Source organism: Ochotona princeps, chromosome 3, assembly GCF_030435755.1.
Source record: "Ochotona princeps isolate mOchPri1 chromosome 3, mOchPri1.hap1, whole genome shotgun sequence".
NCBI lineage: Eukaryota > Metazoa > Chordata > Mammalia > Lagomorpha > Ochotonidae > Ochotona > Ochotona princeps.
The window spans coordinates 30,569,986-30,584,012 of record NC_080834.1 but is presented as its reverse complement, the minus strand read 5'-3'; the positions used below and the strand labels follow the sequence as shown (position 1 = coordinate 30,584,012).

Below are 14,027 nucleotides of genomic sequence, written 5' to 3'. Positions count from 1 at the left end.
TCTGACTTACGGGCCAAATAGGCCTGTGAAGTAATTTTCACTAGCTTTGCCAAAACCACTGTAGGCTAGGTGAGAATCAAAAAAGGGTTGTTTGCTTATGTTAAAGAGCTACACAGAGAGAGGGAGCGCTGCGCCTCACAGCCAGGTAACTGCAGCAGCCAGCAGCCAGAGCTGTGCCTGACAGCCAGGTAACTGCAGCAGCCAGCAGCCAGAGCTGCGCCTCTTGGCCAGGTAACTGCAGCAGCCAGCAGCCGGAGCTGCGCCTCATGGCCAGGTAACTGCAGCAGCCAGCAGCCGGAGCTGCGCCTCTTGGCCAGGTAACTGCAGCAGCCAGCAGCCGGAGCTGCGCCTCATGGCCAGGTAACTGCAGCAGCCAGCAGCCGGAGCTGCGCCTCTTGGCCAGGTAACTGCAGCAGCCAGCAGCCGGAGCTGCGCCTCATGGCCAGGTAACTGCAGCAGCCAGCAGCCGGAGCTGCGCCTCATGGCCAGGTAACTGCAGCAGCCAGCAGCCGGAGCTGCGCCTCATAGCCAGGTAACTGCAGCAGCCAGCAGCCAGAGCTGCTTCTGGGGCTCTCACACTGGTAGCAGGGCCAAGCACTCGGGCTGTCTGCCGCTGCTTTCCCCAGAGCATTGGCAGGGAGCTGGATCAGAAGTGGAACAGCTGGGACACAAGCTGGTGCCCAAATGGGACATCTTAGGCAGCAGCTTTGCCCCAAAACTGGCCCCAGCAGGCTAATGTTTAGTTTTATAATTTTGTATGGCCCAGAAACAGTGCTATAAATGTACAAATGACCCTTGGCAGAAAAAAGATTCCCCATCCCTTATAAATGTTTTCCGCATAATGGGCACAAGAGAACTTGAATTGAAGACCTTGAAAGTGTAACTTATTTTGACATTTGCCAGTTACATCAGCAGATACACCTTTGTCAGAATTCTCCATGTTGTGTAAAGAATTTTTCTGTTTCGCTCAACATAAATTATACTTAGTCTAACAAACAAAGATATACCAGTCCCTTTTATTCTTTTTGAATGGGATGCTTCGGGCTGGTTATTTGATATCTCTTGCTTATAAATTATATAGACAGTATAATTCAAAATGGATTTCATTGAAAACATTTTTTCATTAGCTATGTTGGTGTTATTTTCTAACTTAAATATTTGTTAACTGTAGAAAGCTTTTCCAGGTTTTGTGTTTGTTAAAAAAATAACTCCTCAGTTTCTTACGGATAGGTTTGTTCAAATAATGTTCTGTTCAAATAATAGACCTTATGTAGGTAACATTGTGGTTTCTCATTTCAGGTTTACTATGCAAAAAAGAAACGAAGACACCAACAGGGCCAGGGAGACGATTCTAGTCATAAGAAGGAGCGGAAGGTTTACAATGATGGTTATGATGATGATAACTACGATTATATTGTGAAAAACGGAGAAAAGTGGATGGATCGTTATGAAATTGACTCCTTAATAGGCAAAGGTTCCTTTGGACAGGTAATTGAATGGGAAATGCTGAAATTCATGAACTAAGATTCACTAAGAATTCTTAGTGAATTATTGTTGTTGAGTCCTTTCATCAGCAGTATACTTCAGTACTTCTAAACTGATTTAACAATGACTATCTGAATATTTGTGGTATCCTAGTTTTCTAAGGACACTGATACTGTATCAGCAGTAAAAACCGTTACTTTTGTTTAACTTTACAAAGTGTTGTACTCAGGAGTGGACAACCCAGAGGGCCACGGGGCCCAAGCCCACTGGTGAATGACTTCTGGAACTAACCATGTTGAACTCTTAATAACTTTCAAATTTTTTTACTAATGAATGAGCTGCTACTAGCTTTAATTAATTTTTAAATTTTTGTGAGAGAAAGCCCACTCATTCTCTTTCCAAAGGTCACTCCTCAAATGTCTCCACGCAGCTGGTCCTGGTGTAAGCCCAGGAGCCAAAACTTGATCAAAGGCTCCCAAATGAGCCACAGGGACCCAACCAGTTGCCTTCACTGCTGCCTTTGAGGATCTGCCGTAGGAGGAATGTGGGATTGAAAGTAGAGCTGGAACTCAGACGCAAGCCATCTGAGGGTTGTGGGCCTCTGGGCTGAGTGCCAGTCCCAGCCTAGTGATGGCCTTTAATCACTGACAGATAACTGCCGATTCTGCAGTGGAACCTTGTTGGGTTGTGTAGTGTAAGATGTTTGCCTTCATGTCTGCTAGACCTCTTCAAAGAGAAAAGAATTTACTATTTCTAGGCGATCTGGTAGTTAATTTATTTCTGAAGGAGGAAAGCAGGTTAATTTTGTTAAGAAATCTGCATATTTTGCAGATGTTAGTACTACTGAAAGGCTGACAAATTAATTTTGTAAGATTGACTTTAAAGTTACCGTGTAAATAGAAGACATTGAATAGAAGCAGATAACAGTGGTTTCTATTGTGGAAGGTCAGTAGAATGAAATGGAAGGTAGAGAAATGTACAGTTCAGGTGAATTGTCCACTGTTGTTGAAATCGTTTCCCAAAACGAGGCAGAGAATAACTCGTGTTTTTCTCTTAGGTTGTAAAGGCATATGATCGTGTGGAACAAGAATGGGTTGCCATTAAAATCATCAAGAACAAGAAGGCGTTTCTGAACCAAGCCCAGATAGAAGTGCGGCTTCTGGAGCTCATGAACAAACATGACACGGAGATGAAATACTACATAGGTGAGCGGCCAGGCAGCCCGTGCTGTGGGCCTCAGCCTGGGCCATGAATTTGTGTGGGTGGTTAACTTAGGTTGCCTCAAAGTATGCTGATTTTATCTTAAAGTGGTTCATTTTAAAAGGCCTTGTTATTTTTGTTAGGGTGGCATGGATTCATTTATGTAAGTAACTTACCTGGCAATAATATTCCAAAGCTGAGGGAATGTGGTTTCAGACAGAGTATAGTTCAGAAATTCATGAGAATAGTGTTGTCCGTGCTGCCTGCCTGACCCACCCACCACATCCTCCCCCTCAGCCCTCACCTCACTGTCAGTTTCATAAGAGCCATGTGTTGGTTTTAATGATTCCCATTTAGCCAGAGGGCCATATTTGGAGCGTTTCAGCCATCTGTAATCGGCCTCAGATACTAGATTATAAGCTGAAGTGTTGTTCCTGGTTGTAGAACCTCTTGGGAATATCTGACCCTGCTTCTCCCAGGCTGTCGGTGAGTAGGACAGTACTGGAAGCTGTCTAAAGGCGCCCCAGCAGCAATGAGCCGCTGCTTACAGAGTGGCTCCCCTACTCCTTTTCTTCTGCAGCCTGTAATAGTTACAGTAGTTCCCTAAAAGATGGTAGAGGAGCATCATGCCTAGGGTCACAGGAATTGAATGACGGTTGGATCTGCCTCTGCCTTACTGCACACCTGTATTTGTTCCTAAAAACACAGCATGGCATAGAAACATGAGGAAAATACTGAAGTGTAGGGCCAGATGCCATAAGCACACAACATGTAATAGACTTTCTTTTATGATTTTTTTTAAATTTAAGATTTACTTATTTTTATTGCAAAGTCAGATATACAGAGAGGAGGAGAGACAGAGAGGAAGATCTTCTGTTCGATGATTTACTCCCCAAGTGACTGCAAAAGCTGGTGCTGCGCCAGTTCGAAGCCAGGAGCCAGGAACTTCTCTCCGGGTCTCCCACACAGGTGCAGGGTCTCAAGGTTTTAGGCTGTCCTCAACTGCCATCCTAGGCCACAAGCAGGGAGCTGGATGGGAAGTGGAGCTGCCGGGATTAGAACCGGCAGCCATATGGGATCCCGGCGCTTTCAAGGCGAGGACTTTAGCCACTAGGCCATCGCGTTGGGCCCAATGCTTTTTTTAATCACATCTAAGACGTCAGAGATTTTCAGACAGTGTTGTGTGGTTCATGACCAGGGAAGCCAGTCCTGCCATGTCAACATGCCTGCAGCTCTAAGATCCAGAGCTTTGCACCTGTAGGGTATAGAGGTTCCTGTGGGCGCACTGCAACTCAGGGTTCACAAATGCTTTTCTGGGTTGTTACATTTTAAGTTTAAATTTCATTTGCAAAACTCTAAAGAGCAAGGAGATCTGTCCAACTAGTCGGGTTGTACAACAAATCTTTAGCATCTAGACTTGGTTTCACTTAAAATTCACCTCTTTGCACATTAACAATCAGAATATTATAGCATGAATCCTTAGTAACAGCATTTGTCTTTTGCAGTCTTTTTTTCTTCATACTTGCTGAAATTCTGTTGTTTCCTTCTCATTTCTAACTGAGCAGGAGTTGAGACCATTTCTGTTGAAGGAGACGATGCGTAACTTACAGTGAAAAGATTTCTGGGCTTACCCGCCTCTTCCTTACATTTGCATGTATTTTGCTTATGTAGCAGAGAAAACATTAATGCCATTACTGTAGTTTTTTGTCTTACTGAAGGAAAACATGGCTGTCAGAGTAAAGTCTCCAAAAAAATGTGAGCTACTCAGTTTAAAGAATAATGGCTGTCATCTTTTAGGGTAATCAGTGTAATTAATTTTGAAAGTTTTACAATATTTCATTTATCAATTTTAAAAAATACTTGGAACAGATATTCAGCTTAGGTGAATACCAGAGTGCTGGGTTCGTGTGGCCCTGACCTTCCTGTTGATGCTGTCTCGGGGAGTAGTGGGAACGGCTTGCTTGGCTCTCCCCAGCTGGGAGACCTGCACTGGGTGCCTGGCCCAGCTCTAGCTGGTGACACGTTGGGGGACAGAAACAGTGGCTAGTAGCTGTCTCTCCTCTCTCTGTCTCTAAGATAAATAATTTTAAAATTCTGTAACTTTAGCATATAGCATTACTGCTTACCTGGATTTTTTTTTTATCTGTCATGTTCTGGTTCAAAGTAAGTTGAGTGTAGGTAGAGAGCAGACTCTTGCTAACACCCATTCTGTGCAAAATCCAAGTTAGAAAGTCAGAGAAGCTGCAGCAGTTTGAGGTTACCTTTTTTTTTTTTTTTTTTAAAAGAAAGAGGAGACCGGGCCCAGCATGGTGGCCTAGCAGCTAAAGTCCTTGCCTTGAACGTGCTGGAATCCCATAAGGGCACCGTTTCTAATCCCAGCAGCTCCTCTTCCCATCCAGCTCCCTGCTTGTGGCCTGGGAAAGCAGTCAAGGACAGCCCAATGCATTGGGATCCTGCACCCCTGTGGGAGACCTGGAGGAGGTTTCTGGCTCCTGTCTTCAGATCGGCACAGCACCGGCCATTGAGCTCACTTGGGTAGTGAATCATCAGACGGAAGATCTTCCCCTCTATCTCTCCTTCTCTCTGTATATCTCCTCTCTGTATATATATGTATATATATATATATATATATATCTGTATATATTTATTTTTGTAAGAAAAATAAATAAATCTTAAAAAAAAGAAAGAGGAGACCAATATGGTTGAGTAGTTTTTGTGTTTTAATATTTATTCATTTTTATTGGAAAGTCAGATTTACAGAGAGGGGGAGAGACAGAGAAAGAGCTTTCATTCTCTGGTTTGCTAGCTCACTCACAATGGCCTTAGCTGAGCTAATCCAAAGCCAAGAGCCAGAAGCTTTTTCCAGGTCTCCCACGAGGGTGCAGGGTCCCAAGGCTATGGAACTTCCTTGACTGCTTTCCCAGGACACAGGGAGCTGGATGGGAAGTAGAGCAGCCAGAACTTAAATTGGCACCCATGTAGGGTGCTGGTGCTTGCAGGTGGAGGATTAACCAGTTGAGCCATCTCTTGGGCCTTGAATCTGAGCTTTCTTCAACAACCTTGTGTTTAATACTAGCACATTGTAGCATTCTCAGAAACAAAACTTTTTTTTTCATCAAGGTAAAGTTTTGAAAGTGTGCTCTGTATTGTTTGTTCATCTGGTAGTTTGGTGCAGTTGAATTGTACATCTGACTTTCTGTTTTCGTATGTATGGCAGACACTACACCCATTTATTCCAGCACAACTCTTAGCTCATCTGAGTAAAGCAGATCTCTTAGCTCAGCTGGGCTTTCCTCTGCACTTGGGGTCATGCTCTAGATGGACCTGTGCGAGTGCGTCACACTCATTTCATTGGAGTGTATAATTTTAAATGAACATTTTTTCCCCTCTTTTGCAGTGCATTTGAAACGTCACTTTATGTTTCGAAACCATCTCTGTTTAGTTTTTGAAATGCTGTCCTACAACCTCTATGATTTGTTGCGGAACACCAATTTCCGAGGCGTCTCCTTGAACCTTACACGCAAGTTTGCACAACAGATGTGCACTGCACTGCTTTTCCTTGCAACTCCAGAACTTAGTATCATTCACTGTGACCTAAAACCGGAGAACATCCTGCTTTGTAACCCCAAACGCAGTGCCATCAAGATCGTTGACTTTGGCAGTTCTTGTCAATTGGGGCAGAGGGTAAGTATCATGTCAGGACTTGCGAATTCAAGTACCGTGAGGTAGAGCGGTGCAGTTCGAGGAAAAATGGGATTGCTCAAGTGTGGACCATGGTTATTTGTCTTCAGAATGGAGTGCTTGAGCTACCTTATGTTGGTACTGTGAAGAAATGCCTTTTAAAACTAAAACATCAGTACTTTGAATCTGGAACTAATGATTTTTCAAAGTATTTCATATTTTCTGTATGTTAAAATACTGAAAGAGAAAAGACGGTGAGAGGTTGAATGTAAGGTGATTTTTAGCTGTGTCTCATTCAGAAGGTTGAGTATCAATTTGGGGCCATTCTAACACTGGAAAAAACCAGGTGAAAGTCAGTGTTTTCCCCTTAGAACTGATGGGTTTAGAAAACCCCAAGGTGCAGGTTATTTCTCCTTAGGTGTGGTTCCATAGTCTAGGGACTAAGCAGTGATAGACACCCCTGTGTTGATAAGCTTACATCTTATTTCTCCTCTACTGATTAGAATTTAAATATATTCCGACACATGTCCAAACTGATTTTCTTTGGACTGCTAAAAACAGACATGTCCATCATGGTAAATTGTCTGGCTGATATAGGACAGCAAATTTTTCTTCCTATTCTTGCTGGCATTATGAAAATTGTTTTTAACAATGTGTTTTCCGTGTAACATTGAAGCTTTTTTTTTTTATTTTATTTTTGACCATCTTTACATAGTTAATTAGGGCAAAAAGTTTCAAGGGCTACAGGAAAGTGTGTAAGACTATTGTTTCCATATTGTTTCCTTAATCTATCTGAGATAAAGTGGATATTGAGGGGCATGCCCCACCCAGTCTCCCACCCACCCCAGGTCCCGGATGTGGAGCATGCTCTGAGATACTTGCTCAGGTGGTTTTGATAGTTCACCAGTTATGAATCGCTGCCAGTCTCGCCACTCCAAGTACGATGAGGTTGTTGAAGAATCCACTGATTGACATAGTCCATCCTAGAGTCTCCATTTGTCCAGTATTTTGCTGCCAACACATAGCTGAGGTGGTTGATTGACCTGTTCTGTCCTCTGTCTTTTCATGGTTAGAGTTCTGAGTCTGCCATTTCGATTGGGAAGATCCCCAAAGAAACTTTGAGGTGTTCCCAAACCAGATTCTTGTATGTACTAGCAAGTACAGGGCCCAGCATAGTCCATTGCCCGGATCAGCTGGTGGTTGCAATTGCTGGGTCGGTTCTGTTTCCATCCTTGTCTTCCACTGGAACCAATGGTTGCCGCAGTCCAGCCTGGTTCTGCCCAGCACACACAAAGTCCTCACACAAACTAATGTGGGCTGCAGCCCAGTCAAAGTGACCCACAATAACCCCCACCAGGCCCACCCGCTATCCTGGTTTGCCAGTATGTGCAGCAAACTAGTCCAGTCTGTCCCACATCCCCTTCAGCTCTCATACATGTTGAAGGGTATTGAAGCTTAGTTCCATCTAACCAGCTCAACTATCCAGCCCTCACGGATGTTGTTGAGTGCCTCTCTGTCTAGCCACCCCAGCCCCTTCTTTTGAAAAGATTTATTTGTTAGCATTTTATCCATTTTTTAAACCGTTAGGTTTGCTGGAAAGTGCTGAAATTGTGTTTCTTTTGTTTTCTGCTTTTGTTTTTTTATTATGTTTCTTTAAAAAGCTAATATTCAGGTGTTCCTACTTCATAATGTCTTCTCTGTTCTTGCTGTCTAACTTAGTGAACTTTTTTTTACCTTACCCAGCTGTTGCCCATGCTTTCCGTAGAACAGATTGATTGAGTCACCAAGCCTGTGGCCATCAGGCACAGTTGTCTGTCTCTTAGACTAGTAATGCTACAGATCATTGCAGTACTTTTTAGTAATTGCAATTTCAAATGCCCATTAGAAATCAATAGTTAATACAGGATATGTGTTTATGAGTGGAAAAATCTATGCTGTGTTGAGTAATTTGAATGTATTTTCGACTCTTTAAACCAAATCATTTGTTCTGTCCTCTGTTGAACTCTGTTGTCAGTGCAATTGAGCCAGCTTTCCCTTTACTTGGGTGGGTAAGGTTTAGTTGCATGGGCGTTCTTTCCAGAGTCTATGGAATGGCCCTGCAGCGCAGGTGTGTTTCAGGGACTAGTTTCTTGGAGAATTCTGGTGCACAGCCCTGTGGCAAGGACACTGTTCCAACCCAGCTGAGTAGTGACACACTCTTGGGATAGTTGTGTGAGCAGGCAGGCTCAGCAGCAGGGAGTTTAGGGCTGGCTCAGAACACCGTGGGAATGGGAGGCACTGTCCCTTTCTGCAGTGCTTGGGGACTAGAAGTGCTTTGCAGCGTTAAGAGTTTTTTGGGTTTGGAAATATTGGCAGAGAGTTTACCAGTTTCACATCCTGACCTGAAAATCCATGATGGCCTCCCAGTCAGAACTTAGTGAGCTGTCATGTTGGCGCTTTTCCAAGGAGGGTCGTTCTAGCTGTACGGCTTCCTGGTGGTTGTGATAGTGGGCTCGCAAGGCCTGAGGTGATTCCACCAGTCTGGCTGGAGTCTTCAGTTGTTCATAGAGCAGGTCAAGATGCTCCATGGCCACTTGGTATGAGTATTAAGGGAGGAAGAAGAGAAGGAGGAGGATTTTTCTGTCTGTTTTAATACAAGATTCTTTGCGTAACCATACTGCTAGATATAAATATACAATGGGTAAGTGGATTGAATTGCCCTGAGGAGACACCCAAAGATGAACTCACTGAAAGTAGTCCATCTTAAGATTTTCTTTCTGCACATTTTCTTTCTAGAGTTGAGGTAAAAGTGGATGGAATAGAGAAGAAAAGGTCAGTCAAAAAAGACTCCCAGTTGAATCCTTACGTAAAAATAATTCTAAGGGTTTTTTTGTTGCTGTTGAGATTTACTGATTTTACTTGAAAGTTGAGTTAGAGAGGGAGAGACAGAGAGGTATTCTCTGCTGGTACATTCCTCAGATGGCTGCGACAGTCTGTAGCTGATGGCCGGGAGCTGCTTCCAGGTGTCCCATCTGCATTTGGAAGCCTAAGGCTTTGGGCTGTCCTCCGCTGCTTTCCCAGGCCACGAGCAGGGAGCCGGGTTAGAAGTGGAGCAGCTGGGAGTAGAACCACGGTCCATGTGGAATGCATATTGTCTTGTGCTACTGTGTTGGTTCCAGCATTTCTGGGGTTTACCTGTGAGACAGAGTACCAGTGTCTGAATTTTAAATGATATCACCCTGAGGGTGTTTGACTCATGAAGCTGAAATACATTCTTTGTGTTACGTATACTTTAACTGTTAAATTAATATTAAACCAAGTATCAGGCCTTGCAGAAAAGAATAATTAATAGAAAAATTAAATACTCAATATATTTTTTCTAACAAGGCATCTTTTTCTAAAGACGGATCTTGGTTATCAGTTAGGATTGGTTAAATGAAAGGGCTCAAATTTTACATATTTGCATGTCAAAGTCAGATTATTAACCAGTCCATTGAAAAATGTTGATTCTTTAAGCAATATTGGTTCTAATGTTAAAGGTTCGTACCTTATTCAGAACTTAACTTGTTCATTTTTTTACTGTTAAAGCATGTTAGTGTTCCTAATCCAGTGTTGACCACAATTATAAACACACCTTGAATTAATGCTCTCTTTCAGATATACCAGTATATCCAGAGTCGCTTTTATCGGTCTCCAGAGGTGCTCCTGGGAATGCCTTACGACCTTGCTATCGACATGTGGTCCCTTGGGTGCATTTTGGTGGAAATGCACACGGGAGAGCCTCTGTTCAGTGGTGCCAATGAGGTGGGTTTGCCCTGCTGTGGGTCGGTGTCGGCCTGTGTCAGCCTCACCTGAGTGGCTGGGCAGGGAGGACATGTCTGTTGACCAGCTTGGTCCTCAGATGCAAGGACATGGTCGGATTTTCTGTTATATTGTCCATTTTTCATATGTCAGTTACCATCTAGTGGTGGATGTAAATGTGAATGAAAGTATTTTAATGTGCTGATGAGGAACAGTGGATTAGAGAGTACTTAGAGTCTTTTTGTACATGTTCAGTAGAATTAAAAAAGTTAAAGATGAGAATGAAGAAGCAGGGGTTATCCTGAAATATGGGCCAAGCACTATTGTGTATTTTGAGATAGGAGTTGGAATTGAAGTTGGTTATGATGGAGTTGATGAAGGCTCGAGCTGAGGAAGTTAGTGTCAGCTGTAGGGCTCCGGAGAGCGCAGTTAATTCCATCAGGGGTTTCGGTCTGTTTTCCAGAGATCGTGGAAGACAAAGGTAGACACTTGGAATTAATGTAGACCCATTTCCTCTGCAGTCAGAAAAAATTTGAGGTTTTTTTGTTTTGCTTTTTTGTTGTTTTTTGTCTTTGGTTTCTCAAAGAAAAACTGGCTTTTGTAAATGTTGCTCAGTGTTTCCATTGATAAGGGAGAGTGGAAAGGCCGCCTCCAAGCCCAGGATGTCTGATGACTCTCACTGGTGCTGCACCAGTTCAACAGAAGTTTGTCCCTGCTTTCATCCTTTTATTTAGTTCAGCTCAGCAATAGCAACTGCCATAGAAGTTGTTTGTTTTCACACTTGTATAATAAATTTACCCTGTACGTTGGTCTCTTTCTGGGGCCTAAACAATGTTTAGATTACATGAAACTTTAGTAATTTTCCAGTCACTCATGGTGAAACCCAAGTTTTTTATTTGTGTTTTTGGGATGTCCTAAAACCAGTCCCCCCAGGGAAAGTGGAGGATGACTAGTATTGGTTATGGTTGCTCTCTTTCCCAATCTGATAGTTTTCTTTTTGGCAGGAGTTTTGTCTTGCTTACTGCTCTGTTCTACTGAGTGTGGTGTCTAGCATATAGTAGACATTCAGTATTGTTGTGCTTGATACCATGCTTTCCAGGAAAGCATTGGGTCTAGTCTTAGGCCTCTAGATTTTCAATGACAATGGCTTATAACTCTTAGAATGGGAACTTCACAGCTTCTTCCCATCTTTCTTTATTGTTCCCCATTGTATCCAGGGCTTCATGACATAACTGCATCTTATATATTTTGTGTGTGTGTATGAGAGAGAGATAGAATTTTTTGTACCTTACCTTCTGTGGGGTGTTCATTTGCTAGGGAACAGGAATTTTATGTCTCTTTATGTTGTTTGCTATTTGTTCAGTGCCTAACACATAGGAGATACTAAATATTTAAGTTTTATGTATGAATAGATAAGTAAATGAATTGATGAACACATGTAAGAAATTATAGGCTTTATTTTTGCTTTTGTTTTTAATACAGGTAGATCAGATGAATAAAATAGTGGAAGTTCTGGGTGTTCCACCTGCTCATATACTTGACCAAGCACCAAAAGCAAGAAAGTTCTTTGAGAAGTTGCCAGATGGCACTTGGAACTTAAAGAAGACCAAAGATGGAAAACGGGTAAAATTAGAGACACTTTATTTTTTGAGCTTGTTACTTTTTCAACAACACTGTCTTTTTATAGCTTCTTTTCTGTTTACTTGAAATCTGTTTTAACTGCTTGATTGATAGACATTTGTTCAAAAGTTGAATGTAGTTTCATCAGTGTTTGCTTAGTATCCAGGGTGCTCTTTTAAGACTCCATTGTAAGAGTCATAGAGCTGGAGTAGGAGATGCCTGAATAGATCCTTTACTGTTTCAGCAGAAGAATCTGGAACTTTTCCTCGTGTTGCTCCTAGCCTGGGCATTCACAGTTCGTAATACAGTGCCGCTGTGGAGGGAGGTCACGTTTGCAGGGACGGTTGTGCTTGGTTTAATTTGATGAAATATGCGGGGACTTTTGGCTTGAGCTTGTGGTTTTTTTTGTTGTTGTTGTTTGTTGGGATATTTGATCTATTGAAAAGGTTTGCAACTCTTAACTCGATGACCCGATTAAAGGACTTTCACATTTCTAAAATCTTTAGAAATCTTTTTTTTTATTTGATGAGTTTTAGAAATTTTGTGTTGTCTTAGGGCTCTTTTCAGATACTTAAACCATTTCAGTAATAGCAGTGGCAGTTTTCATGTTGATTTTTACTTATCTCCCACAGTTATAAATTTGCATATGTTTTATAATCTGGTTTGCTTGCAGTATTAGATGAGTATAGTGTGTAAGTAGGGATTGAGCATGGTATATGTTATATGTACAGACACAGAGCTGCAGGCACCACCTTTCCACTGCAGGCTTTCATTTTGAGACCTAAAGGACTGTTGGCTTTGCTGCACTTTAAGCGATGCTGCCGCCAGGTGTCACTTTTAGTGAACTGAGGATGATGACGGTATGCTTTAGGGAAACTTACATGTTCGTGCCAAATGATATGCTTTAGAATATTAAAAAGTAGATATGTAATTGTACATTTTATAGCTTATTTATATATTTCATCTCAAATTTCTTATGAAAAACTACTGTTGACTCATTTTGGGTCTTTTCAGCATTGAATTTATTGGTCTTTCCCCCATTTTTTAATGTTTTTTAAATATGTATTTATTGAAAAACAGAGATGGAGAGGGAGCTTGGCTCACTCTCCAAATGACAACAGTGGTTGGGACTTGGCCAGACTGAAGCCAGGAGCCTGAAGCCAGCAGCTTCATGCTGGTGACTGCCTGAGCCGAAGCAGTCAGACCGTCTTCCTGTTGCTTCCCTAAGCACATTGGCAATTGAATGGAAAGTGGAGCAGCTGGGTCCATCTTGAACTGGTGCCTGTGGGGGAGCTGGTGGTGCAGGTGGCAGCTTAACCTGTTTTGCTACAGCACTGGCCCCTCCCTGTTGTATATTCGAAGTGGGCATCTTGATCTACATGGGTACTTATTAACTGGGTTTTTGTGGGATATCTCTTAGTTTCACTCAGTAATTGACTCAGTGTTTTTGAAGCTTAGAATAATTTCTGTTAGCAAAAATTTTGAACAATAAAACCCATACTCAAGTGATTACTTTATAGAACATGCACTAGGAATTTTAACCAGAGGTGTAGATGTGTGTACATTATCATTGATTGTGTACTTGCACAATGATTTTATTTTTACTTTTAACTTTTATTTTAAAAGTACATGTTAGAGTTTTGTATGAGTGAAATCTGTACTATGCCTTTTGGTGAGGGAAAGGGATGAAGAAGAGAGACTTTAAGTAGTGTTCATTTTTGAAGAATATTTTATATACCATAGAGCTATATGTTCTACTTGGATTTGAACCTGTCTGTGTCACAGCAGATCGGGTCAGGGAGCCCGTCACCTCTGCAGGTGTGGTGGGCTTGGGGGTGCACTCACTCCTGCGTTCTCACTTCTGTCAGCACAGCTTAGTTTCCCTATTCATAGGCATTTATATCATTGGAATCTTACAGTATTTATTACTTTATCTCTTTTACTTAATAGTTTCAGAAGATTTGTATTACATTATGTCTCTAATAACTATTGCTACATGGTTTTTGTACTGGATGAATAATAACTTATCTGTGTATGTGTTTGTGTTGGCATGGTGAGTGTTTGGGTTATTTCCAGTTTGGGACTGTTAGGAAGAAGGCTTCTCATGAAAGCATTTTTGCATGCCTTTTTGTTATGTGCGTGTTTTTATTTCTCTGGAAGCTCTTAAGAGCAGCCCTTCAGGCTGTGGAACATATATATTTTGCCCTTTTAAAATTTATTTTTAATGGTTAACATTTCATGTTATTGGAAAATTCTGGGAG

At 42.0% G+C, this 14,027-nt stretch overlaps 1 protein-coding gene across 7 annotated transcripts in view; it reads left to right on the top strand.

Annotated features, from left to right (window-relative positions):
* DYRK1A (dual specificity tyrosine phosphorylation regulated kinase 1A) overlaps positions 1 to 14,027 on the top strand; it is a 133,931-nt gene that overhangs the window by 104,299 nt on the left and 15,605 nt on the right. For all 7 annotated transcript variants that reach the window (XM_058661631.1, XM_058661636.1, XM_058661635.1 and 4 more), the window contains 5 exons: positions 1,300 to 1,488; positions 2,543 to 2,690; positions 6,083 to 6,369; positions 10,003 to 10,149; positions 11,629 to 11,769. In XM_058661631.1, coding sequence (XP_058517614.1) covers positions 1,300 to 1,488; positions 2,543 to 2,690; positions 6,083 to 6,369; positions 10,003 to 10,149; positions 11,629 to 11,769 — 912 coding nt within the window. The remainder of the gene's footprint in view (positions 1 to 1,299; positions 1,489 to 2,542; positions 2,691 to 6,082; positions 6,370 to 10,002; positions 10,150 to 11,628; positions 11,770 to 14,027) is intronic.